The sequence below is a fragment of the Euwallacea similis genome, chromosome 30, assembly GCF_039881205.1.
Source record: "Euwallacea similis isolate ESF13 chromosome 30, ESF131.1, whole genome shotgun sequence".
NCBI classification, from domain to species: domain Eukaryota; kingdom Metazoa; phylum Arthropoda; class Insecta; order Coleoptera; family Curculionidae; genus Euwallacea; species Euwallacea similis.
The window spans coordinates 1869419-1892268 of NC_089638.1; the positions used below are offsets into that span (position 1 = coordinate 1869419).

At 34.7% G+C, this 22850-nt stretch overlaps 4 protein-coding genes across 6 annotated transcripts in view; 2 read left to right on the forward strand and 2 right to left on the reverse strand.

The window, feature by feature from the left end:
• Nucleotides 1-6474, forward strand: part of for (cGMP-dependent protein kinase for) — an 89016-nt gene extending 82542 nt beyond the window's left edge. For all 3 annotated transcript variants that reach the window (XM_066403571.1, XM_066403572.1, XM_066403570.1), the window contains 7 exons: nucleotides 162-398; nucleotides 1594-1740; nucleotides 2758-3004; nucleotides 3188-3387; nucleotides 3444-3672; nucleotides 4890-5023; nucleotides 5118-6474. In XM_066403571.1, coding sequence (XP_066259668.1) covers nucleotides 162-398; nucleotides 1594-1740; nucleotides 2758-3004; nucleotides 3188-3387; nucleotides 3444-3672; nucleotides 4890-5023; nucleotides 5118-5283 — 1360 coding nt within the window. In that variant the 3' untranslated portion in view covers nucleotides 5284-6474. The remainder of the gene's footprint in view (nucleotides 1-161; nucleotides 399-1593; nucleotides 1741-2757; nucleotides 3005-3187; nucleotides 3388-3443; nucleotides 3673-4889; nucleotides 5024-5117) is intronic.
• A 358-nt stretch (nucleotides 6475-6832) lies between these two features.
• lark (RNA-binding protein lark) lies at nucleotides 6833-11050 on the reverse strand. The gene is made up of 4 exons (XM_066403579.1): nucleotides 10876-11050; nucleotides 8756-9434; nucleotides 7494-7849; nucleotides 6833-7135 (listed from the first exon to the last, which is right to left on the reverse strand). Exons 2-4 carry the CDS (start codon nucleotides 9422-9424, stop codon nucleotides 7087-7089), a joined length of 1074 nt encoding a protein of 357 aa, XP_066259676.1. The 5' UTR covers nucleotides 9425-9434; nucleotides 10876-11050; the 3' UTR covers nucleotides 6833-7086.
• A 913-nt stretch (nucleotides 11051-11963) lies between these two features.
• LOC136417772 (tubulin alpha-1 chain-like) lies at nucleotides 11964-15177 on the reverse strand. Its single transcript, XM_066403577.1, has 3 exons — nucleotides 15026-15177; nucleotides 13762-14026; nucleotides 11964-13143 (listed from the first exon to the last, which is right to left on the reverse strand). The coding sequence occupies exons 1-3, from the start codon at nucleotides 15026-15028 to the stop codon at nucleotides 12059-12061; spliced, it is 1353 nt and encodes a 450-aa protein (XP_066259674.1). The 5' UTR covers nucleotides 15029-15177; the 3' UTR covers nucleotides 11964-12058.
• A 616-nt stretch (nucleotides 15178-15793) lies between these two features.
• Nucleotides 15794-22362, forward strand: Nup160 (nuclear pore complex protein Nup160). Its single transcript, XM_066403556.1, has 22 exons — nucleotides 15794-15970; nucleotides 16036-16141; nucleotides 16576-16783; nucleotides 16840-16957; nucleotides 17011-17200; nucleotides 17256-17443; nucleotides 17501-17655; nucleotides 17706-17951; nucleotides 18013-18167; nucleotides 18506-18717; nucleotides 18777-18949; nucleotides 19063-19271; nucleotides 19401-19580; nucleotides 19701-19916; nucleotides 19987-20105; nucleotides 20162-20322; nucleotides 20375-20896; nucleotides 21153-21366; nucleotides 21423-21605; nucleotides 21661-21827; nucleotides 21884-22123; nucleotides 22182-22362. The coding sequence occupies exons 1-22, from the start codon at nucleotides 15886-15888 to the stop codon at nucleotides 22293-22295; spliced, it is 4161 nt and encodes a 1386-aa protein (XP_066259653.1). The 5' UTR covers nucleotides 15794-15885; the 3' UTR covers nucleotides 22296-22362.
• Nucleotides 22363-22850: the final 488 nt, after the last annotated feature.

Here is a 22850-nt window from a genome sequence, read left to right on the forward strand (position 1 = left end):
CCGCTTACATGAGCCGCCTTATACTTATTTCTCTTACGTTAATTTGAAAAAAATTCTCCAAATATCATCGGTGTGAATATGCATTTTATTACCTAAAGGGTTATTCTAAATTTCTCCATGATTGAAACCATAGAACTGAAATAACGAGAACTTACTTTCAGTGTTCCTATATTCAAAGACTTGCCAGAGGAGACGCTGATCAAAATATCGGACGTCCTGGAAGAATGCTACTACGCCAATGGAGACTACATCATCCGCCAAGGAAACCGAGGTGACACATTCTTCATTATTAGTAAAGGCAAAGTTAAGGTGACGATCAAGAAGAAGGACTCGACCGAAGAAAAGTTTATCAGAGCTTTGACCAAGGGAGACTTTTTCGGAGAGAAAGCTCTGCATGGGTAAGATCTTGTTCAGAAAAAAATTATTCATTTTTGTTTAGGTTGATTTGTGTTCAATATTTTAATCGTATTTTATATAATTTTAATTACTTGTTTTGTAACGCATCGCCGTTGATCCAGTCTCGATAAAAACTAAAATATATTATATATATATATATATATATATTATACTAAAATATATAAATATATTCTCACCGTTATTAAGATAAATTTGTATTAAAAAACTTCTTAGTATTTCAGTAAGTCATGGAATGAATAACGATTGCAGAAAATAAATTCTGTCTTGATCGTTTTTAAAGTTTTACACATTCCGCAAATAAATTAAAAGTAATAATTGATAACTAATCTTAGAAGATTGAAGCATTTCAAGTATGTAGGTAAGTAATTGCCTTCATCTAGTCGTAATAATAGAAGATCCCTCACGTTCCCAAATAATGGCAATTTTTAAAGTAAGAACTTAGGTGTGAGAGAAATAATCACAATGAAAAAACCTGAATAAGGTCATGTAGTCTACGAAACTAGAACGATGTAGTGATTTCATTGTGAATGGTGAAATATTTGATCTCACATACATAAATATTTCTTTAATAACTAAAAGGTTATCAGTGACCACTGACCCATAAGTCAATTATGCAGATAACGCTGTTGTATCGTGAGAATATTTAATTTATTAATGTAACAATAATATATCCAGATAATGATAGGTTTCTTGTAGTAGAAGTGATAATTAATTTGGTATTAAAGTAAAGCTATTATGGCTACCAAAAACTGGCAATCGCTCAATGAAAAATAATTATTGTAAGAACTAATTTCCGATAAGGAACTACTCATCATCAAAGGGAAGACATGACCAGTGAACTTAAAGTGACTTTCAAGATTTCTTTCTAATTTTCAGTTAGGTATTTCTAGTCTTGGCTTAATCAATTGTTTTCAGAATTTCAATGAGATATTTATGAACTGTGACAATTTTGAGAATATTCCTCTCAGCTCAATCCGGGTTCATTTCATAAAATTTTTGCTCTTTAAATTAGATTTATTATTGTTCTACATCAATAATTTGACCTTAAGCCTTATGTCAAGGTCTTGGTAATTATTCCAAGAAAAAAATTTCATACAGCGATTTCTTTATTTATGTTAATTGAAACAACTTAAAAACATTATTTATAATTTTTCTAATTCAAGATTTTCGTTCTAGCGATGATTTGAGGACGGCCAACATCATAGTGGACGATCTAGAAGGAGTAACATGTCTCGTAATAGACCGAGACACATATCTCCAGCTCATATCAAATTTGGATGAAGTCAGAACTAAATATATCGACGATCTTGATGATCGACGACGGTAAGAAAAAATGATCAATATTTATCATTTGAGCTCTTTATTCATTTGGTTGTGACTAATTTGTCGCTAATGATAAATTTCATATGTTGCGCCAAATTTATTAGCAAAATTAATAAGCCTTTGGTAAGAAGATGGTATTTACACTCTATTAAATTTACTAACCAAACATGTCGGATAGGCACCTTTCAAATTCATGGACCGTGATTAATTGAACGTTACACTACCGTTAAGATTAATGGATGTTTTAATATGTCTTCAAAAATTTACGGTTTTTATCCAACCATATTCGTGACAGTCTTTATGAAATATATGATACTTATCAAAGAGGCATTAATCATCAAGAAAAGAATATATAAGACCATATTTCCTTTTGATTAAACCAAAGGCTTACAATGGATATTTATAATATAATGGTTGATATATTATTGGTAAAACGGTTTCTGTGTTTCTTTGTAATTGCATTATCTAAAATAATTTATCTTTTACTTGCTCTTCTGGGATTAGCATCTTCTGTAAGTATTTTTCTTTAGCATTTTTAGTAAGCCCTGTTAACCTTTTATATGGGTACCTACTGATATCATATTCATTTTAAAATTGAATATTCGACTGCATAAATTTCATAGAGACGAGAAAATCCGCTAAAGTATTTCAATCAGTATGAATTGATAGCAGTTCAGTTAGTAACCGAGAATGAAAACCATTACTCCTTATTTTTCTTATAACATTTTCAACTGCTACTAGAAATTAAAAAATAATTGCGTGCATATTTTAAACGCAATTCATACAGCAAACTACTATGACTTATTTATGTGAACTAAATGGTTAAACTAAAGCCACAGTAGAAAGACTAATCAGAACCTAACATACACTTTGATTTGATAACTTCGAGCAATTGACAATTCCATTCTCCAGACCAAAGTATCCTACCAATTTTTCTTTTGCTGTAGTATAACGGATTACTTTTGAGACACTCTGTATATCTACGAATTAATTGTAACGCAATTTTAAATTTATTAGGCTTAATGAAGAATTCTCCACCGTTCGTCTGGACGAGCTTAGAGTACTGGCTACCCTTGGTGTAGGCGGCTTTGGAAGAGTGGAACTAGTCCAGATTAATGGAAAACCGAACAAGTCCTACGCTTTGAAGCAGATGAAGAAATCTCAAATTGTGGAAACCCGGCAGCAGCAACACATCATGTCCGAGAAGGAAATTATGGGAGAAGCTAACTGTGATTTTATTGTCAAACTTTATAAGACATTTAGGGTGAGTTCTGCGTTTAATTCGCTACTCGATATCTATTATGGATTAGTAGAGTTTTGCGATAATGACAGCTCAGCATTAATGTTTTCCATCTCATTACACTTAAAATGCGAATACTAAGATCCAGATTTCTGGATTGAAAACGAATACTGTTTTAAAATTATTTTAAGTTATTTTTCTTATTAGGACGCAAAATACCTTTACATGCTTATGGAAAGTTGTTTGGGTGGAGAACTCTGGACCGTTTTGCGAGACAAGGGATATTTTGACGACACCACCACAAGATTCTATACAGCTTGTGTTGTACAAGCCTTCGATTACCTTCACTCTAGGAACATCATCTACAGAGATTTAAAGCCTGAAAACTTGTTGTTAGATGCTAAAGGGTAAGATAACTGATTACTTCAATACGTTGAATTTAACGATAACATTTCTGCTTCAGATATGTGAAACTTGTGGACTTTGGATTTGCCAAAAAGTTACACGCTGGCCGTAAGACCTGGACCTTCTGTGGTACACCTGAATATGTGGCGCCAGAAGTGATTTTAAACAAGGGTCATGATATCAGTGCTGACTATTGGTCACTCGGTGTACTCATGTTTGAATTACTTACTGGTACGCCCCCCTTCAACGGTAGCGACCCTATGAAGACTTATAACGTAATTTTAAAGGTAAGTGATAAGTGATGATAATGAAATAACCGTATAGGCCAATTATATCACCATACTCTTCAGTAGTGCAAGAGTACATTTTAAGATTTTCTAATAGTTAATAATCCTGGTAGCAAAATAACAAGCTTATTTGTATTTGTTAGTATGACTTTCATATCGAAGTAATTATAGGAATATTTTTTATAGAAAATGTATATACGTAACGTAACATATATAATCTATAAAGAACAAAAAAACAAAAACTTTTAGTTCTCTGAAAAATAATTCAAAACGTTTTAAAGTACCTTTAAAATTTACACACTCGCGTCCCTTTAAAAAAACCGGTTATAACCACTTCGCAGACATTCCGTAGAAAACGAGAGTTAAAGGGTAAAAAGGTGGCGCCACCAAGAACCAGTTATATCCGCATTCCTCACATTCTAGCATGAGGCGTTTTAGCGCGGCTTAAAGAGAATATCTTATTTAATAAAGAGATAGCCTTAAAGGTATATCGATCTATGAGCCGCCATAGGTAAGACAGAGAACGAAAACATCCAAACGAAAGCCAGAGAAGGACATCAATACATGTAATACCAGATTCATTGTTCATGTATCTATCCTTGTCTCGGGTTGCCAAGTCGTGCGATTTAAAGAGAGATAGGATGATAATATTGGAGATTTTCCCGCTATTTCTTTGGTTTATTCCATCATAACCTCAAAAATGTTTGTTTTGATTTGAACTAGATTATTTTTATTACTTTTTTTATAATTGGAATGTAATTAAAATAGTCAAAAGCGTATTTGGGGGTAATAACTGTCAACAAAGTTGACGACCTTGAGGTATTTTAGATCTAACTTAATCATAAGGTGTCCAAGGTACTAAAGTGTCCTTACGTCTCTTAAAGTAAACCCTCACAGGAACAGAACTAGGATAATGTACAAGACAAATGCAATTTATGTAACAAACTTAGTAGTAAATTACCACAAAAAAATTCAATAGTTTAGAATATCAAAGAAATATTAAAGTTATCAGCACTGAAAGATATATTATCGACAACATAATCATGAAATTTCTTCTCAAAGTTTTCAAATATCCACACGAGCGATACTAGTGTCGCCTGTACAAATAAACAGTTTTACAACCACCCAATCGCCACTTACTCCCTTAATCCCTACTTACCATCTACCATAGATAAAATGCTATCCTCTTAATTATTCACATATATTTTTATTTGCAGGGAATCGATGCCATAGATTTTCCCAAAAATATTACAAGGAACGCTACTGCTCTGATAAAGAAACTTTGTAGGGACAATCCTGCAGAACGTTTAGGTTATCAAAAAGGAGGCATTAGTGATATCCAAAAGCATAAGTAAGTACAGGTTTTTAGGCGTAAATATGAATCTTACCTGCATTTTTTGTACCAAAATTCAAATCAATCACATTGGTCTCTCTGTTATTTGCAGGTGGTTTGATGGCTTCAATTGGGAAGGTCTGGTAAACAGAACACTGACTCCGCCTATTCTGCCGAAAATTAGGAGCGTGACAGATTCCTCCAACTTCGACCCCTATCCCCCCGATGAGGGCGGTTTACCACCTGACGATCTTTCAGGATGGGACAGCAGCTTTTAAAATTATACCTACTATTTATTGTGATTCTAATTTTAAGCTTCAATTGCAAGAAATTATTCTCAATCAAGCTCCTAAGTCATTAAGGTATTCAAGGAATAATTATTCTCTGTTGAAATAAACAAATATTATTTCTAAATATGTTGGACAACGATATGAGAGCTATGGGCTAGATGATGTTTGATGAAGAGTTCCAGAATACTGGGTCAACTTGAAGTTATGGCCACCATTTATTGAAATTTGATAATGTTTTTATACAAACATGATTGTTCTGCTGTAATTTTTATTTAAAAAAGTGCCTAGAAATCGCAGCTAACTATTGCTTAGGTTATGATCGATGATTTGGACTTATTTTTACTGAAAACGTTTCATGAAGTATTAGACATAATTGAATTTTTAGTGAACAAAGTATGATTGCTATAGGAATTTATTAAACGTTAAATTTGTTTTGGAAAATAATATAATCAAAGCCGTTAATAAAAATATGAAATACCACAATAAAGTGTTGAATAGCAAAAAATATTTTTTTTAATATCATTTGTTAAACTAAAATAATATTTAAAACTCTGAATACATATTTATAAAATGTCGATATGACTGAAAATATTTAATTTTTTTATTTCTTACCATATACGGAACTGTCATAATTTGCAACGTTAAATAGGAATTAGGTGATTTAAAATGATATTACTAACCGTTTGATGATATTTTTTGCGCTATACTTATTAATAGTTCTGTAGGTATTTATTTCCGATAAAATTCCCTGTGTTAAAGTATCTACTTTACTCATTACTAACCTTTTTCTGGGAACAGTAAGAACTTTTTTGCAAAACATGACATGTGTTAACTAAGGAACTGATTTATTCACATTATTAATTAACTACGTTTGTTTTTTTATAAAAATCATTTATGGTTATACTTAATTGACTAAAATTTTAATCATAAGGAGTGCCATTAGTTTTTATTTTTCTATGTCATAATCTGAACGACTTTTATTATCAATATGAGTTAACAAATTAGATAATGCCCCTTTTCTAAAATGTAAATAAATAAGGAGTTACCCGATGTTTTAATTACCTACATTTTTTGTCTAATTTTAATGAATTTTACCTAGCCGATTTCTATTAGTTTATTATTATAGATGCCTAATGATTCTTATTGTAAATTATGTAAAAAATAAAAATTTCGTATAAAGTTTTGTATGATTATACGACAAAAATACTCGGCGTCTTATAGGTCACAATTTACCTCATACCCACTTGATAATTTAGCAGAATTAAAAAGTATGTAGACATTTTTTGTGATTTTGATAAGTACTTTGTTATGGTAAATCTGAAGACATGCCTGTAGTTTGCTAATTATGGTCACTCACTACCTATCCTTAACAGCACACTATGACTCAATAATTGTTAACGTTATTATAATTCGACAGCGTGTAACACACAAAACACCAAAATAAATTCTGAAGTGATTAGTCCGTTCATTTACTCATTTAGTTTTTAAATCGCCACCTATTTTTAATAAGTACCTGAAAATGATTACAATATCTCTGTACAGTTGAAGTATATATTCAGTTTATTAGATCCTACATATGACGATACCGAGCGAATTCGACACAAATATTAAAGAATTGGTCACAAATTTTAAACTAATGTTAATTATTATTTAAGATTTTTGCCCACATTTAAAAAAAATTGGATAATTCAAATTCACACCAGCTACAACCATTAGTTACAAATTTTAGAGAAAGATTACAACAAAAAAATTATCAATTTATTTTCTGTCATGAAGACGTGCGTTAATGCTTTAATAGGGTGCATATCTCCTGGGAGGGGATGCTCCACGCATGGTAGGCCTAAAAAGACATAAAATATAAAATATAATGCACTAAAATATTTTTTTGATAAAACTACTACATCATTACGCACTCCATTTCCATGTTATTTTGAAAATATCATTTGTATATAAGAAATCGTCATTTGAATGTTAGAATTGTGATTTTAGAATGTATCTTTTTCATTTCACAATTTTTCACGCTCCAAAACACACTGTGATCTTCATATTTACTAATTTAAGGTATACTTTAAGGGTAAAAATCACAGGAGTAACTCAATTGCATTAGTGGCAATCGAGAATCGTGCTTTCATCGAAGCTTACAGAACATTTCTGTGCTCACATACGGTTCATCACAAATCCATGAAAAAGAAAGGTACCTTCTGTCATCAAAAGTATCGCGACTAAAGTCCTCATACATGCGGCTCATTCTCGAGCTGCTCAATGAACTGGGAGGAGGCGGCGAGCGTCTGCTAAACATAGCATATTCGCTGGCACTCCTTGAATAACTGGAATCACTCAGTCTGGAACTCAAGCCAGCTGATGAGGAACCTCTCAACCCAATCGAAGGAATTGGCGGCAACGGCTCACGCCTTGGCGGCAAGGGGGGTGGTAAAAAGTCTCTGCTACTTCGGAATGCCATTTCGCTACGCGAAGGAATGCTCGAGTAGCGGCGTTCGTACAGATCACGTGAATCTTCCGGGAATCGTCTGTCATAATAAGCATCATACGCGTCCTAAATCAGAAATTTATATGTTAAGATGTGTGATCAATGTTATAGGTCCGATACAGTAATGCAAGGAATTGCTTACTAAGGCTAATCCTGCAATATTGCATCTTTTTAGGCCCCATTGATAAACAAGGTAGAAAACTCCAAGACTTTGGCAACATACACCCTAGCAATAAAGAAATAATTTCGTTTCTAAGATGGATTACCTTCGATTATCAAAGCAGACCAATAATTATTTTTGCCATTGACATTAATGCCTCAATGTGCATTATGATATGACAGACTGTCATCATACTTAAGTCAAAGCATATTTTCGTTACTATTATTCGTACTGCAAACTTTAAATTAGCCAACTTAAATAAAAATAAATAATACATCAACAATATACGAAATGCCCATTAAAGCCGGTTTGAAGAATAACTATTTTTAGATAGGATATTAATTATATTAAAATTAAAACTCACCCACAAAGCTTCTTCTGCAGATTATTGAAGGTGATCAACAATGAAATAAATAACTGAAATATTTCAATCTTGAGAATGCATGTGCCAAATTTTATTCATGATATTCTCTCATTAAATACAAATATGGAGAGTACCAAATTTTATTGAAAGTTACTAGAATTAACCATAATAAGATCATTCAAAAACAACAAAACTTACTTTGAATTTTAAAACAAATTGGGAACCACATTATCTATATCCAACATAAAACTTTATTCGTAGGTAATGCATCCCAATTTGACACAACTTAAAAACCTTAAGTTGAGAGGCAAAAAGAGATATTATTATGAATTAATATTTGCAGCTTTCTGCAGGCCAACTTTTTACAGCCGAAGAATGTAGCAACCAAAGCTGTATGAACCAAGTGTAGGTTATCCATATGAGTTAAGTAAAGAAAATCGCGATTTACCTCAAAACGTCCCATCATCCGATCGCGTAGAAACGGTGGCGGCGGTGGTGGTGGATAAGGGTCGCGACCGAACATACGTTCGCGAAACCTGTCGGGTCCCATTCCCTTGGGACACTCCTTCGACCAGTGTCCGCCACGTCCGCAACGATAACATTGTTCAGGATCTCCCATTCCGGGGCGCTGTCGAACCCGGCTGGTAGAAATTTGTACTTTCATGGGTTGTCCATCTACCATTTGACCGTTTAGGTCTTTAATCGATTCGTTAACGTCTCCCGAGGACTCGAGGTGTACGAACCCATAATTGCGAACGATGTCGCATTCAACAACAGTTCCGAACTTTTTAAACAATTCCCGTATTTGAGGTGCTTTAGTGTTATCCGTCAGATTACCAACGAAAATCTTCGTAGTGGGAGTTTGGGGCGCTTTGCGGCTTTTGGCAGCCTCACACTTCATCGACTGACCATTCAACATTTGCCCGTTAAGTTGCTGGATCGCCTCGCGGCCCTCCGATTCGTTTTCCATATGGACGAAACCGTAATTCTTGACGACATCGCATTCGACGACTTTGCCGAATTTCTCAAAGAGGGGCCGAAGTTCCGATACGCTGGTTTTCTCGGCGAGGTTTCCGATAAAGATTTTGAACGTGCCCGCGCTGCTAAAACCCGGCATCTTGTTTCGCCTGAAAGTCGAAATTGTTAAAAACAATACAGAACTAAAAAATAAAATGGAGCGTGTCGGCGCCAAACGCGTAAGACGTCCGCTCAGTTTTTCCTGCAAGTGGATGGCAAAATCTATGACGAACTTACGCATTAGATGCCTGAAGTGTCCTACAGGAACCGAAGTTTGGGTAATGGTATGTCTTACCGTAATATGCGAAAATCGTTAATGCAGTTCACTTACACACATTATGTTATAACATTTTTTAAATAAAATACAGAGGGACATATTCACAGGAGGGGAAAATATGGTGCACAACCTCAAACAATCAAATCTCCCATTGGCGCATCACTTTTATACAGTGTTTGAAAATATCTTAACATTTATATAAATACAACATTTTTATAGAAAACTACCATATACAGGGTATCTCAATTTATCATTTACAATAAATACCTCAGTCAGAAATTCATAGAAAACTTAAACAAAAAAGTCCTAGGAACGCATCAAAGACATAGAAATAAGTTTGGTGATTTACGACGAATCGTTAAAGTTCGCAAAATACCTCGAAATTCTAGGATTTGTGGTAAATGATTTTTAGAAAATCTAACCCTAGAAGATTCTCACAGCTGTTAGTTCCAACTGGATGGAGCACTGGCTCATTGCAGCTAAGAGGTAAACAAAGGAGCTCTTTGAGAAGAAAAATAGAAAAAATAACATAAAGAAAAAATATTCAATGTATAATTGCAAAAAGAGCTGCAACCAACCAAAGCAACTACACAGCAAAATTAATAAGAGCACAAAACCAAATCTATAAATTGCATTTCAGAAAATGTTTTGCTTGTGATATGCTGTATTGTGTTTTATGATTGTTCTCCCTACTGTACTGAGACTGTACTCCTTCAGTGTTTTACTGGATAATCTTTTATAGTCATTGTTACAAAATATGTCTCACAGGTTTTGGGAATTAAATATCTAGTCTCAACTATGTGTAAGGCATTTCTAGTCTTGGGAGACTCAGTAATTCAATAACCTTGAAAGTTTAATGAACTATTAAACAGACTTGAGGCCCCAATTCTATAATCTGGATGGTTGAAATATTCCCCACAGGATGGTAATATCAAAACAGTACCCACATAGGAGGGTTTTAGCAACAAGAGAGAATTTAACATTTTAGGTTCATTCTTACATCATTATTGATATCAAAATTATCTCTCAGTAAAAGCAACAGTTAATTTTCTTCAACCTTTTTATCAAGTGATACTTAAACAGCAGCTTCCTATGTTTGCAAAGCCAAAGAGAGCGAGGAGAGAAAAATTTCCCCATTAACTCATTGGACGCAAGAAAATCCTCAGTCACTCTCAAAAATAATTGGAACGTACTACTTAGGAATTCTCAAATGCCCATCACCATCTTGATTAGGTTCATGAATTGGTAAAAACGAGGTGGTTATACATACACACCTGATTTCCTTGTCTAAACCTGGATCTCTACCGCAAAATTTGTATTCCCAGATTTTCACAAACAGTAGAAAACTTAACGAAAGTTTTCCTTTAAATCTCTATTTCGTCAACAACACAAAACGCGAAATCAGCTTCAAGTCAAACGCAATACAACAATAATGGCGACGATCAGACACGTAGGGATGTTCGACATGCTACGAAACTTTGACGTATCGATACGTTTAGATTCAATATTCAAAACTTTATATCGTTTGCGAGATATCGATATTATCACATTGACATTTACTACAATTTACCAACTAAAATAATTTACTGAATATTAATCCTTTTGAGATCGAGGGTTGATGTGTGTTGCACTCATGGGATTAATGAGGTTAAATCAAATCCAACAATTTTAGGTATCGAGGCCTGCAACTCGCCTATCACAACCACGTCAAGATGTAAATGCAATATGAAATTAATGCATTCTCGCTATATCATCTACAGTGTAATGCATTTAAAAGCAAGACACCCTCTAACAATTTATATTTATTGTTCGATTTTGATATAGTTTTACTGTATTTCCGGGCAAAGTGCCATAAATTACACTGAACTGCTTTTATCGATATAAATCTATATCTTGCGGACTATTGCACATCCCTAGGCCGACGATGTTGGCTTGAGGACGTGGTTGTCTGTCTATACGAACCTTCAGCGGTAGTGGGTGGGGGCAAGGATGGTCTGCGGTTGCCCAAACACAAAAATCTAGCTAAGATTAGAGGCAAGAGATGTTGATCTAGATCGATTCCCTTCTTGCAAATATTATTTTAAATCAATTTAACAATTTCGATATTTTTACTTCAACAATTGTGTAAAAATGAAATTTTCAATTGGCTACACAGGATATCCCTAAAGAGGAAAATCCACTAATCATAGATTCTGGTAAAATGTATTTAGTAATAGATTAAAACATAAATAAAAAAATTAAGAATATTTAGGGTTTTTTAATCTTTATACCAAAACGTTTTGCTCAGAAAAACCTTCATGAATCATGCTGTATAATATGACTGGAAGCAATATGAATAAATAAAAAACATATTTCTTATACAGAAGAAATAAATTTAATGTAGTACAAAAATGTAACAAACTTTTAGTTCAGAACATGGAAGACCAATAAATATGTTTCTTCTGCTTATTTTGGAACTTAGTATTCCTCGGCACCCTCGCCTTCACCTTCTCCGGAGTCCATTCCAACCTCTTCGTAATCCTTCTCCAAAGCGGCCAAATCTTCACGAGCCTCGGAGAACTCTCCTTCTTCCATACCTTCGCCTACATACCAGTGGACAAATGCACGCTTGGCGTACATCAAGTCAAATTTATGATCCAACCTAGCCCAAGCTTCCGCGATGGCGGTGGTGTTGGACAACATGCAGACTGCACGTTGTACTTTAGCCAAGTCACCTCCAGGCACAACAGTTGGTGGTTGGTAGTTGATGCCTACTTTGAATCCAGTTGGACACCAATCGACAAACTGGATGGTCCTCTTGGTTTTTATTGTGGCAATGGCGGCATTTACGTCCTTGGGAACGACATCACCTCTGTATAGCATACAACAAGCCATGTATTTGCCATGACGAGGGTCGCATTTCACCATCTGATTAGCAGGCTCGAAGCAGGCGTTGGTAATTTCGGCGACAGAAAGTTGTTCATGGTAAGCCTTTTCGGCGGAAATAACCGGAGCGTATGTTACCAGTGGGAAGTGAATACGGGGGTAGGGCACCAAATTGGTCTGGAATTCAGTCAAGTCTACGTTCAATGCTCCGTCGAACCTCAAAGAAGCGGTGATGGAAGACACGATTTGACCGATCAGTCTGTTCAGGTTTGTATAAGTGGGGCGTTCGATATCCAAATTCCTGCGGCAGATATCATAGATGGCCTCATTATCAACCATGAAAGCACAATCGGAGTGCTCCAAAGTGGTGTGGGTGGTTAATATGGAGTTGTAGGGTTCCACTACAGCGGTCGACACTTGAGGTGCTGGGTAAATGGCGAATTCGAGTTTGGATTTCTTGCCGTAATCGACCGACAGACGTTCCATCAACAAAGAAGTGAAACCGGACCCAGTTCCACCACCAAACGAATGGAAAATCAAGAAGCCTTGTAATCCAGTACATTGATCGGCTAACTTCCTAATTCTGTCCAAAACCAAGTCGACGATCTCCTTGCCGATAGTGTAATGACCACGGGCATAATTGTTGGCAGCATCTTCTTTTCCGGTAATGAGTTGTTCTGAAATGAAAGAAAAACATTTTCATATCCGCTGATTTTTAATATTTTACGTACACCGGCAAAATTAGGACAAATTTATTCCGATATCAACTTTAACACTTAATTAGTAATTATCTTTCGTTTGGTATGATAGGAGACAAAACTTTCCAAGGCTTACATTGTGACAAAAATAAAAAAAGCTTTATTTTACAATTTAGAAACAAGATAATGTTGTTAATTTGTTGATACCATATCTCAAAAACCAAAATATTACTAGAACAAAAGTTTTCCATATATCCATGGAAAATGGAATCTATTACTGCAACTCAGCACAATTTTTACGTTTTACAAGTGAATTATTAATTTTTATAAACTCAATGCATTAAGAATTTGTTTTATAGCCATATGATTCTTTCTGTAATCTGTAAATACATCAACTAATTTCACATTTTTTAGTACTGCTGAAAAGATAATAACTTTATGCCTTTTATAATTATGTTGGATATTCATTTGACATTTCTTTTTCTCAAATGAAACTTTTCACAGAATCAAGAGATATCTAGGGTGTTTGTTTTGGACTGAAAGCTTTTTAAAATCAGTTATACTTAAGACTTAAAAAAATAATTATATGCAGTCTACCTGGGTGGAACAACTGTCTATAGGTGCCGGTTCTCACTTCATCTACTACAGTGGGTTCCAAGTCCACAAACACTGCCCTTGGGACGTGTTTGCCGGCACCAGTCTCGCTGAAGAAAGTGTTGAAGCTGTCGTCATTGCCACCTACAGTTTTGTCAGAAGGCATTTGACCGTCAGGTTGGATGCCATGTTCCAGACAGTAGAGCTCCCAGCAGGCATTACCAATCTGGACTCCAGCTTGGCCGACATGAACTGAGATACATTCACGCTGCAGAAAAAAATTTATTTGTGTTAAATAGTCATTGGAAAATAAGTTTTCAGTAAAAACTGTATGTTTGTTAACTTAATTGCATTATTAGTGTAAATTAAATTGTCAAATTACTATTTGCTAAGTTTCATAACTTTGATTCTAGCAGAATATAGCCTGGAGTTCAAAATTTTAATATGTGAAATCCTATGTTTCAAGTTAAAAAAATGTACTGTTTTTTAATGCTCTCAGTTAAAGGCTATTTAATAGCTGAAAAATATATAATGTGTCTTGTGACAATTGGAAATACAATGGATCAAAGAAAATTAGATAAAAGACAACAATATCAATAATTGAATATAGGACTTTTGACTCATTTTAAAGCTACTAACATTCCAACCTATGAAATGAAATAGTAAAAAGGATTAAAGGGAGGTTGCTATTTAAGAACAACTGTTCTGTAGCATGGAAACAATTTATTTAATTTTCTAAAATATGAAGTACTTATAGAATAATTTCTCTCAAATATTGGGTTAATAGCTCTACGTTAGCCTCCCCCTTTTCCAATAAATTATACAAAAATAGCTAATTTAATACCAAAGGATAATTATTATTATATAGTTAAATATCAATAATAAAAGCCAATAATCAATATTTTTCAGCTTTGGTCCTGCAATTTTCGTACTTATTCTAAATTTCATTTTTTCCATTTTTGAGAGAAGTGGCCGATGCCACGCCCTACGTTAATAGGACATTTCACCAAGCGCTTTCTCATATATTTAAAATTTAGGGCTAACCGTATTGATAAATAAGTTGTATTATTGAAAGTTCAAATCATCTTTAATACACACGTAAAGGCAGAATTTACAAAATGCCGGTTGCCTACGTTGGCGTGTGTGTAGCGTTAGATTAAATGGCGGCTTCCGTTACCTCGATTCTGTTCGTTTAAACGCAATTTTCTCAGACTATATATTAAAAACGCAAATAAAAACCAGTGATTCGACGTTGAATTATACTTACCATTTTGTATAATTTTTATTTCACAATTACCACAAAATCAAAAAAAATCCGTTAGGTAGAGATATTATCCAGAGAGCTAATAATGATGCTTCTGAATCGATCACCAACAGAATTATGGGAAATATTAATGCGCGTCAGATATTTATATGGAGGCTGACGTCAGACCTATTTTCAAATGGTGACGGCGCTGAACTTGATTGCACCGAATGCGGTTGGCGGAGATTTAGTCACGTGTTTTAACGGTCAAATAACGCATGTCGATAAGGTTGAGGAATGAATCTGTATTTTCGTTATGCGAAAATTATCAAAACTATCGACTCGACTTCGTTAATAAGAAATATAATAAAGGGTGTTAAAATTTAAAATTTTTTGAACTAATTCTTGGCAATTCCTCTATTGTGTGGAGTTATATGAGGATTCTAATTGTATATCTGAAGATGGAAGTTCAGACAGTTAGAAGTCCTCTTTAGGTTAAGTTCAAACACATGTCTGTAGCACATTCCACAAGCTACTTCTTAGCGACGTCATTTTTCCAACCTTATTAAGACATCTTAGTCATCGTGATTCTATTAGGAAGTAAGGAGGAGCGTTGTTTCGATAATGCTTCATGATTTTTTCTATAAGTTTAAAGCTCAAACCCCCATCTGTCATTTGTCAATTGCCGACCCTTCCAAGACCGGTGACCGGTTCTCAAAATAAATAACACAAATGCAAAATTTTTATTTTAGCGCCTTTAATGTATATCGTTTTGAATTTTTGCAGATTTGCACTCGCAAACAATTAAAAAAAAATTATTGTGAGTTTTCCTTTAATGTTACTGTAATTTAGTATCATTCAATTATTCATAATATAAATTCATCATGACTGAATTCACTTTGGGATATCGAGAAGTGATGACTGACCAGGACTTACTGGAAAAAGGAACTGAAATCACATTGACCACTGGTGAGTCTGGTTTTTATTAATAAACATAATAAAACTTAACATACATATTTTGCTGTCATCTATAGGAGGCACTCAAAGCACATTGCAAGACATTAAAGCCACAGAAAAGGGAGATGGTTATTGTTATACTGATAGCAGCCGATATTATACAAGAAACCGCTTCATACATTGGTAAATTTTAAGCTGGATTCGTAGACTATGCTGTCCTCATTCATTATTTTTATGTGCAGTAGTGCCTACATATTGTAAAATCAATGTCATTAGTTTTATTTAGGAAGTATGGGAAACTAATTCACACATTTTCCAATTTAGTTGAAGAATATTTTATGTAAATTTAAATAGTGCATTTCAGGCAATTTTTTTGAGAAATGTCAGTTCCTTTCTGTACTTACATTTCCACTACCAAAAAAATGTTTTTCATTTTTAGCCCTTAATACGTAAAAGTCTAAAACACTTCTAGAAATTGAGAATTAACCACAAAAATGAACACAATTTACTCTTATAAACAATTTTATTAACCAATAGGTAATAAATTTATTCAAAATTAAGAATAAACTAGCCAGAAAAACTTTTTCTAACTTTTTCTTCTATTTTGTGATTTTTAGGCGAATCAACAATGACTACTTAGAACTAATTGAGCAAAGTCTGGATGTAAACCTCTCAGGAAACAAATTAAAAATTAGGTTCATTGATAGCTCAATTCTTGATGGAATATCAGTTCAAGAAACTGAAGATAATGTATTTATTTTAGTCCCCACTGTTTGCAGTGTTCATAAGTTGTCATTTCCACATCCTTCAAAGTTCCATAAGCAGGTTTTTAGTAACATAACCCCTCAGTCTCATTGTATTTTAATAGGATAAATTTATAGGATGAATTATTAGGTTCTCACCCAAACTTAGCTGCTGCTTCAATTTTCTCAAAAGCAAATGCCAGTGATGCAAGAGACCCATGCAGCTTTCATGTATTTAACAATCCTAGTTCATCCAGTAAGTCCTATGTTTTGAATCACACACCAAACAAATTATTATGGTTAATATAGTTGATCAACTCCCCAACTTGGCCAGATCCTTCTATAATGTGGACACTGATGAAGCTTTTTTTGTGCTATCTTATCTTTCTACTGAACTGCTATTGATTAGGTTAACTAAAGCTGGTCAGGCAATATGTCAAGAATTAAAAGGCGAGTCACTAATGCCTCGATTTCTATCAGGACTAACTGACAAGTTTCGGTAAGTGCTCATATAAAAATGGGTAAGTTAAGTTGTACATTTCATATGATTGCAGGTCTAAAACAAATGATGGAAATCAGATAGTGAGCACTTTAATTCATGTTATAGATTTTGAAGTGCATGTAATAACATTGTCAAGAAATGGAAATTTAAAGTTTTGGTTATGTGAAACTGGACAGTGTGTGTTTGCTATAGACATTTTTTCTGAAAGTGACAATTGCAATACTGAACGAATTCAGGCAGGTATAGAGTTTGTTTCTTTATGTACAAAATAAATGCATTTAAAAGTCATGTTTATAGCTGTGTTAAGGAAAAGTGATTGTCCATATGAAGGTCATGATCTTTTGGGGATATTTGTAAATTTTGTAAGCAGCAGTCAATTTTACATTCTAAAGATTATTGAAAATTTACAACAAATACGTGTTAAGGTTCTCAACACTTTATCTTCAGTTGAGGTAAGAAGTATTTTTGAATCTATTCAAACTTGTAATTAATGCCTTTCTAGAATGATCTTATAAATTTCTCTCTACAATCTAATTGCATTTGGGGCGCTTGGCGCACTAATGACGACGACTGCGTTGTTTACATCTCGAACATTCGGTCCGGGATCTGGACTCCTGTTATAAAAGAACCAATTCAAGATTCTCAGCCACAGAGAGATGCTTCAGAATGCGATCCCAGACAATTCTACTTGCAACATTTATTTCGACCTGGAGGGTTTTCTTTGCATACAATTAATAAAGCTTTGGGGGTGAGTTGATTTATTTTATTTATTGATATTAGCTTAACCAATTTTCTTATTTTATTATTAGATTTATAGAAAGTCTAATCTGATGGGTACAGAAATTAATCTGACTTCCGTGGCTGCCTTGAAACAAGCAATATGTTTAGCCATAGAGAGTGACATTCATGCATGTTTCTTTAATGAAGAAGTCTCAGCTGACGAATATCTAGAACACTCTGAATGGTATTTTGATATTAACATATACACAGTGTGTTCCAAATTGCTATATTATCACATGTATGATTATATAGAAATCTCAGTTACTGTAAGAAAAAAGCCAGAGTTTAGCTCATAGTTGGTCAGAAATTTAGTATAACTGCCTACCCGCCGGTTATGCTTAGCGACTGAAATGACTCGGTTCCGTGGAGGCGTCACACTCAAAATTAGTTTGTGAAACCTCACTGCTATATAGGGCAATTATCATTATTATTTATCTGAAATCTATGATCGAAATAAATAAATACATGTGGAACAACTTTGGAGCACACCATATACAACATTAATAAAAATCATATACGTAGGTGTTGGCAGAAATTCTATTCTTGTTGTATCCAGTACCACAAAGCCAGTCTTAGACCCCTCGGTTTCGTGGCTTTGCCTCAAAATTCCGGAGCGATTTTACTGAAAAAGGCCACTTGTTCATTCATTCGCCCCATGGAGCCTTTAGAGCATATGGCTCTGAGTGAATTCATTTATAAGGACCAATTCATAAATTTCGCCCTCCTAGAAGAAGGTTTTCTTTTCTCTACATATTACTGGAAATTAGTTAAATTGATCTTATCATGCTTTCAGGTCAAAATCTGTTGGACGACGTGCTAATTTTATTTGAAGCCATTGTTTATATCGAGAAGCAGTTGAGCTCTAGTTTCAAATTAGCCTTTGAGAGAGACGTGGGAATGTCCGTTCAACCTGATGCAGTTTTAGTTAAACTGTTGACGTCTCTGCAAAGTGAAATGGAACACGAGGTATTCGTACCTAAAGCTAGTTTTGGGTTATCTAATATTTTGTGTATACAAGAATTTGATAATCTAAAACGAGCTTAATTATTAAAAGCCACTAACAATTGGTTGAATTCCAGTATAATACGCTTTGCGACCAAGTAAATTCGATTCTCAGTCAAGGCACAGATCTGTACAAGGCGATACACAAGCTCTTGGAATTGCTGAGATATGATTCGACTTCGGCAAGTCCAGACAATCAGCCAAATCCAAATACGTTACATTATTTCAGCAGTAATTTGGGGGTGTCATTCGTAGCCTCGTGTTTGAGGCAACAGTGTCAAAATCGGTAAGGTGATGTTCGTTCATACAGTGTGTGGCTAAAATCTCGTCAATACTTTCGTAGAGAAAAGTAATATGGCTAACTTCAAGTATAGTGCTCATTATACAATGAATACACTTATGTGTGAATTTTTAGATTTGGTATCTGCCGGAACATGATCATATTATGCGATATTTTGGAAAAAGGAGAGTCCTTGAAATCAAATGTGTCCGAAGCCTTACATTCGGTTTGCAAACCTGAAATTACTTACCTAACCCAGGCATACTTCGTGATGTTATGGCTGACAAAATTGTCTGCTCTCAATAATGTACCTCAGTAAGTTTTTTCTACTTTAAAAACGTTTAACTTTTTACGTACAAATACCTGCAAAAAATTATTTTACATCGTTACTTACGTACATTTCATCGTTACTTAAAGAAACAGGGTTTATTACAGGGAATCGACTTTGCAACGCCTAGCTCCATTAAAACTAACGCCTGCCTCTAATGTGCGCCCTCAGAGATCCACATACTCACTTCTAGAACTCTTCACTTGCTCAACTGGAGGTCAAGAAGCACGAAAACTATTCACCAAGATCGATTTCTCTGAAAAAACAATGGCCTATTGGCATTTAAGTTTGTTGCCTTTTGTTAGCAGTCTACGCTATGTTTTGTATCCTTCTTGTCAGATAAATATTTAAATAATTACATATAAATGGATATTTTCCGATTACAGTATTTAGGTGGCCTTTAAGAACTAATACAATATTACCAGAATGGCTGGTCAGTAGTGGCCAGCACGTTTGGCTGCAACAGTACGTGAAGCTGCTGGTCAGTTGGTGTGATTGGAATATTTCCAGCTGTGAGTTAAGTTATCGTCGCATTATAGAGTATTTTTCAATTCTCCTTGGTTTTTAGGTAGCTTTCTTTTGGCCGTTTCATTTCTTACTAGTGGGGAAAACTATAAAGCCCTCAATTTATTTGAAATTGCTGCCAAAGGGGTCATAACCGAGCCGTTTTTGCAAAAATTGATAAAAGACCATTCTGAAAATCAAGCCCTTATTCTTTACTATTTGAAGGTTTTTGATTCATTACCAGTAAAATAATCATTTAAATAACATGCATTTGTAGGTAATTCAACTCTTCGAGTTACACAGTGCTCGCGATTGTGCTATTCAAACGGCTAATACGGCCCTGACTATTGCTGACCCAGAAAACCCTCGTGTGGCCACTTTATATTCCATCAAATTCAAACACCACCTCTGTCTTAAGCACTACGAAGAAGCCTTTTACGCTTTAAAATCCAACCCGGATATCGAACGAAAACAAGACAGTTTAAGAGATTGGGTTAAAACGCTCCTTGACGAGAGAAATTTTGATGTTTTGCTGAGCTTCACTTACGGAGATATGGATGAATTGTTTACAAACATTCTCCTCACTAGGGCAAGAGCAACTGATGCTACGGACAATGTGTTCTACGACTTTTTGTATGCGTATCAAATTAAGCGCGGTCCTTTGTGCCACCGATTAGCCGCGTCTGTAATGTATGAACAGGCCTTTAGGCTATCTCAATATGATAATGTAGAGTGTTTGGAGAAACAAGTAAAATGTCTTTTGACGGCCAAAATTATGTTGCAGCTGGTTGACGCACAGGTAAGTGTCTGAATGTTTGTGTGTAAGTTCAATAAAGGGTTCAGATGGTGAAGCGAAACGATCTTCTTTACACCAAAACACGACCTTTTCGCAAATTCAAGAAAACTGTTTGTTATTTGGGTACTCACGATACTCTAAAGCTTCCTAACGTTATATCGAATGTTATTAAAAAAAATACAATAAGTTTCATGGGGGAAGTAGTAAGTTTTAAGACACATACATCGCTTAAAGTGTAAATAGTTCTCATTTTTTTCAGCATGCTTGGGTAGTTCGTCCTTCATATCCCGACGAAGGCGAAGATGAAATTATCCTGGAATCATTAGCCGGATCAAGAAAAGATAGCGAGATCTTCCGCATCAAAAAGCAAGTTGAAGTGGTTAATATCGACGCTATTAAAAAGGAACTCGCATTCTCTAGTGCCAAACTAAAGTTGGCTAGATTCGATCCCTCTTTAGCCACCAATATTACAGGTTAGACCTTTCAGAAAATAAAATGATTATGTTTACAAAGATGTTGCGTTTTTTAGATGCCGTTGAACTTGTTACTTTACTGAACAGTTGCGGATTATTCAAAACGGCATTAGAGGTTGCGACCACTTTTAATATCTCCTATATTTCTACGTTTGTGGGTTTGACCTGGAGATGTTTGGCTTTAAGCGAAGACGAGGACCCGACTGCCTGGAATTGGTTAGCGGAAAACGATTTGCAAGGCAGGATTTTGTATAAATAGTCACTACAGAGGATAATTTTCTTATACGCTTGTAGACTTACCTGCGAATAGGGAGGATGTGGCTTTAATAGCTTGGCAATTATTGCAAACTTACCTAGACAAATACGAGGAACCCAATTCCACTTTGCTTCACAAAGCTATTTGCGAAAAAATGATTAACTTCAGAGTTTATATACCATTTTGGCTCTTGAAGTCTTATAAGGCAAGTCATGATGTGCTATCTTTATAATTCGCTTACTTATCACAAATGTCCCTTAGGTTAGAAACCCCGCTGAAATTCTAAAGCTCCTACATCGTTCCGGACGGTTAGAAGAAACTTTTGAGCTATGCCATGAGTATCTATTAGCCACCATGGGTTACGGGAAAGAATTGTTTGGTTTTACGATGTCGCTGTCTTCAAATTCACCCCCTTTTTGCCTTCCTGTCTATGAAATCCAAGCTCTTATAAAGGAATTAGAGTTGCAAAATATGGCGGACTTCGGTAAACCTTTTGAAAAGGTAAGTTTTGGTCGTAAGCGTTTCTGAGCAAACGATAATAAAAGTATGTTGGCAATAGGAGCACGAGATTCTTAGTAATCTGTTTCGCCAATATTTGGAGACCGCCACTCGCATATCCAACGAAAAATGTCACCTGTTATTACCTTCATTTGGCTCCATTAACCTTCGATGATGATGGTTTGAAGTCAATATATTTTGTTTAGACTTAATTCTTTTTAAATAAAGTATTTTGCAATAAATTATTTAGTATTTTATTTCGAAACCAGTAAAGCACCATGTAGCATACCTTATAGAGAATCACAAAAGTGGAATAATTTGTGGAGATACCGAAATATTTAGAGAAACATTGAAGGGGAGAATGCTTCATCTTTAAAATGAGCTTACCTTTTAGAACTATTAATATAAAGCTATTCTTCGAGGTTACTTTAAGAAGTAAAGAATCTTCAAATATCGATTACTAATATAGACCAAAGTACATTTATAAAGTCATTTTTTTTGTCATATAACGGAAAGATCGTAAGAAAAGTTATCCTGAAAAGACTCAAACAATTTGAGGAAAGCCTCAACACCATTCTTTAAGAACGATTTGGATTCAAAAAACGATATTCAAAAAAACTTTAGGTGCCAAGATCTGGGGAACGTCACCGATTTATACTTAGACGCTTGAAAAAGTGAATTGAGGGTGAGAAGAAAACGAATTTTCCCGTAAAAGTTCAATCAAGGTCTA

Excerpts from the sequence above, each read along its gene's own strand:
- lark (XM_066403579.1), bottom strand. The coding sequence starts at position 9,424 with ATGCCGGGTTTTAGCAGCGCGGGCACGTTCAAAATCTTTATCGGAAAC. Across the intron at positions 7,850-8,755 it reads GGATGATGGGACGTTTTGAG|GACGCGTATGATGCTTATTA; the intron begins GTAAATCGCGAT and ends TTTCTGATTTAG. Across the intron at positions 7,136-7,493 it reads GATACTTTTGATGACAGAAG|GCCTACCATGCGTGGAGCAT; the intron begins GTACCTTTCTTT and ends ATGTCTTTTTAG.
- LOC136417772 (XM_066403577.1), bottom strand. Across the intron at positions 13,144-13,761 it reads TAGACAGTTGTTCCACCCAG|AACAACTCATTACCGGAAAA; the intron begins GTAGACTGCATA and ends CTTTCATTTCAG.
- Nup160 (XM_066403556.1), top strand. The coding sequence starts at position 15,886 with ATGACTGAATTCACTTTGGGATATCGAGAAGTGATGACTGACCAGGAC. Across the intron at positions 17,444-17,500 it reads TACTGAACGAATTCAGGCAG|CTGTGTTAAGGAAAAGTGAT; the intron begins GTATAGAGTTTG and ends TCATGTTTATAG. Across the intron at positions 20,897-21,152 it reads TGCAGCTGGTTGACGCACAG|CATGCTTGGGTAGTTCGTCC; the intron begins GTAAGTGTCTGA and ends CATTTTTTTCAG.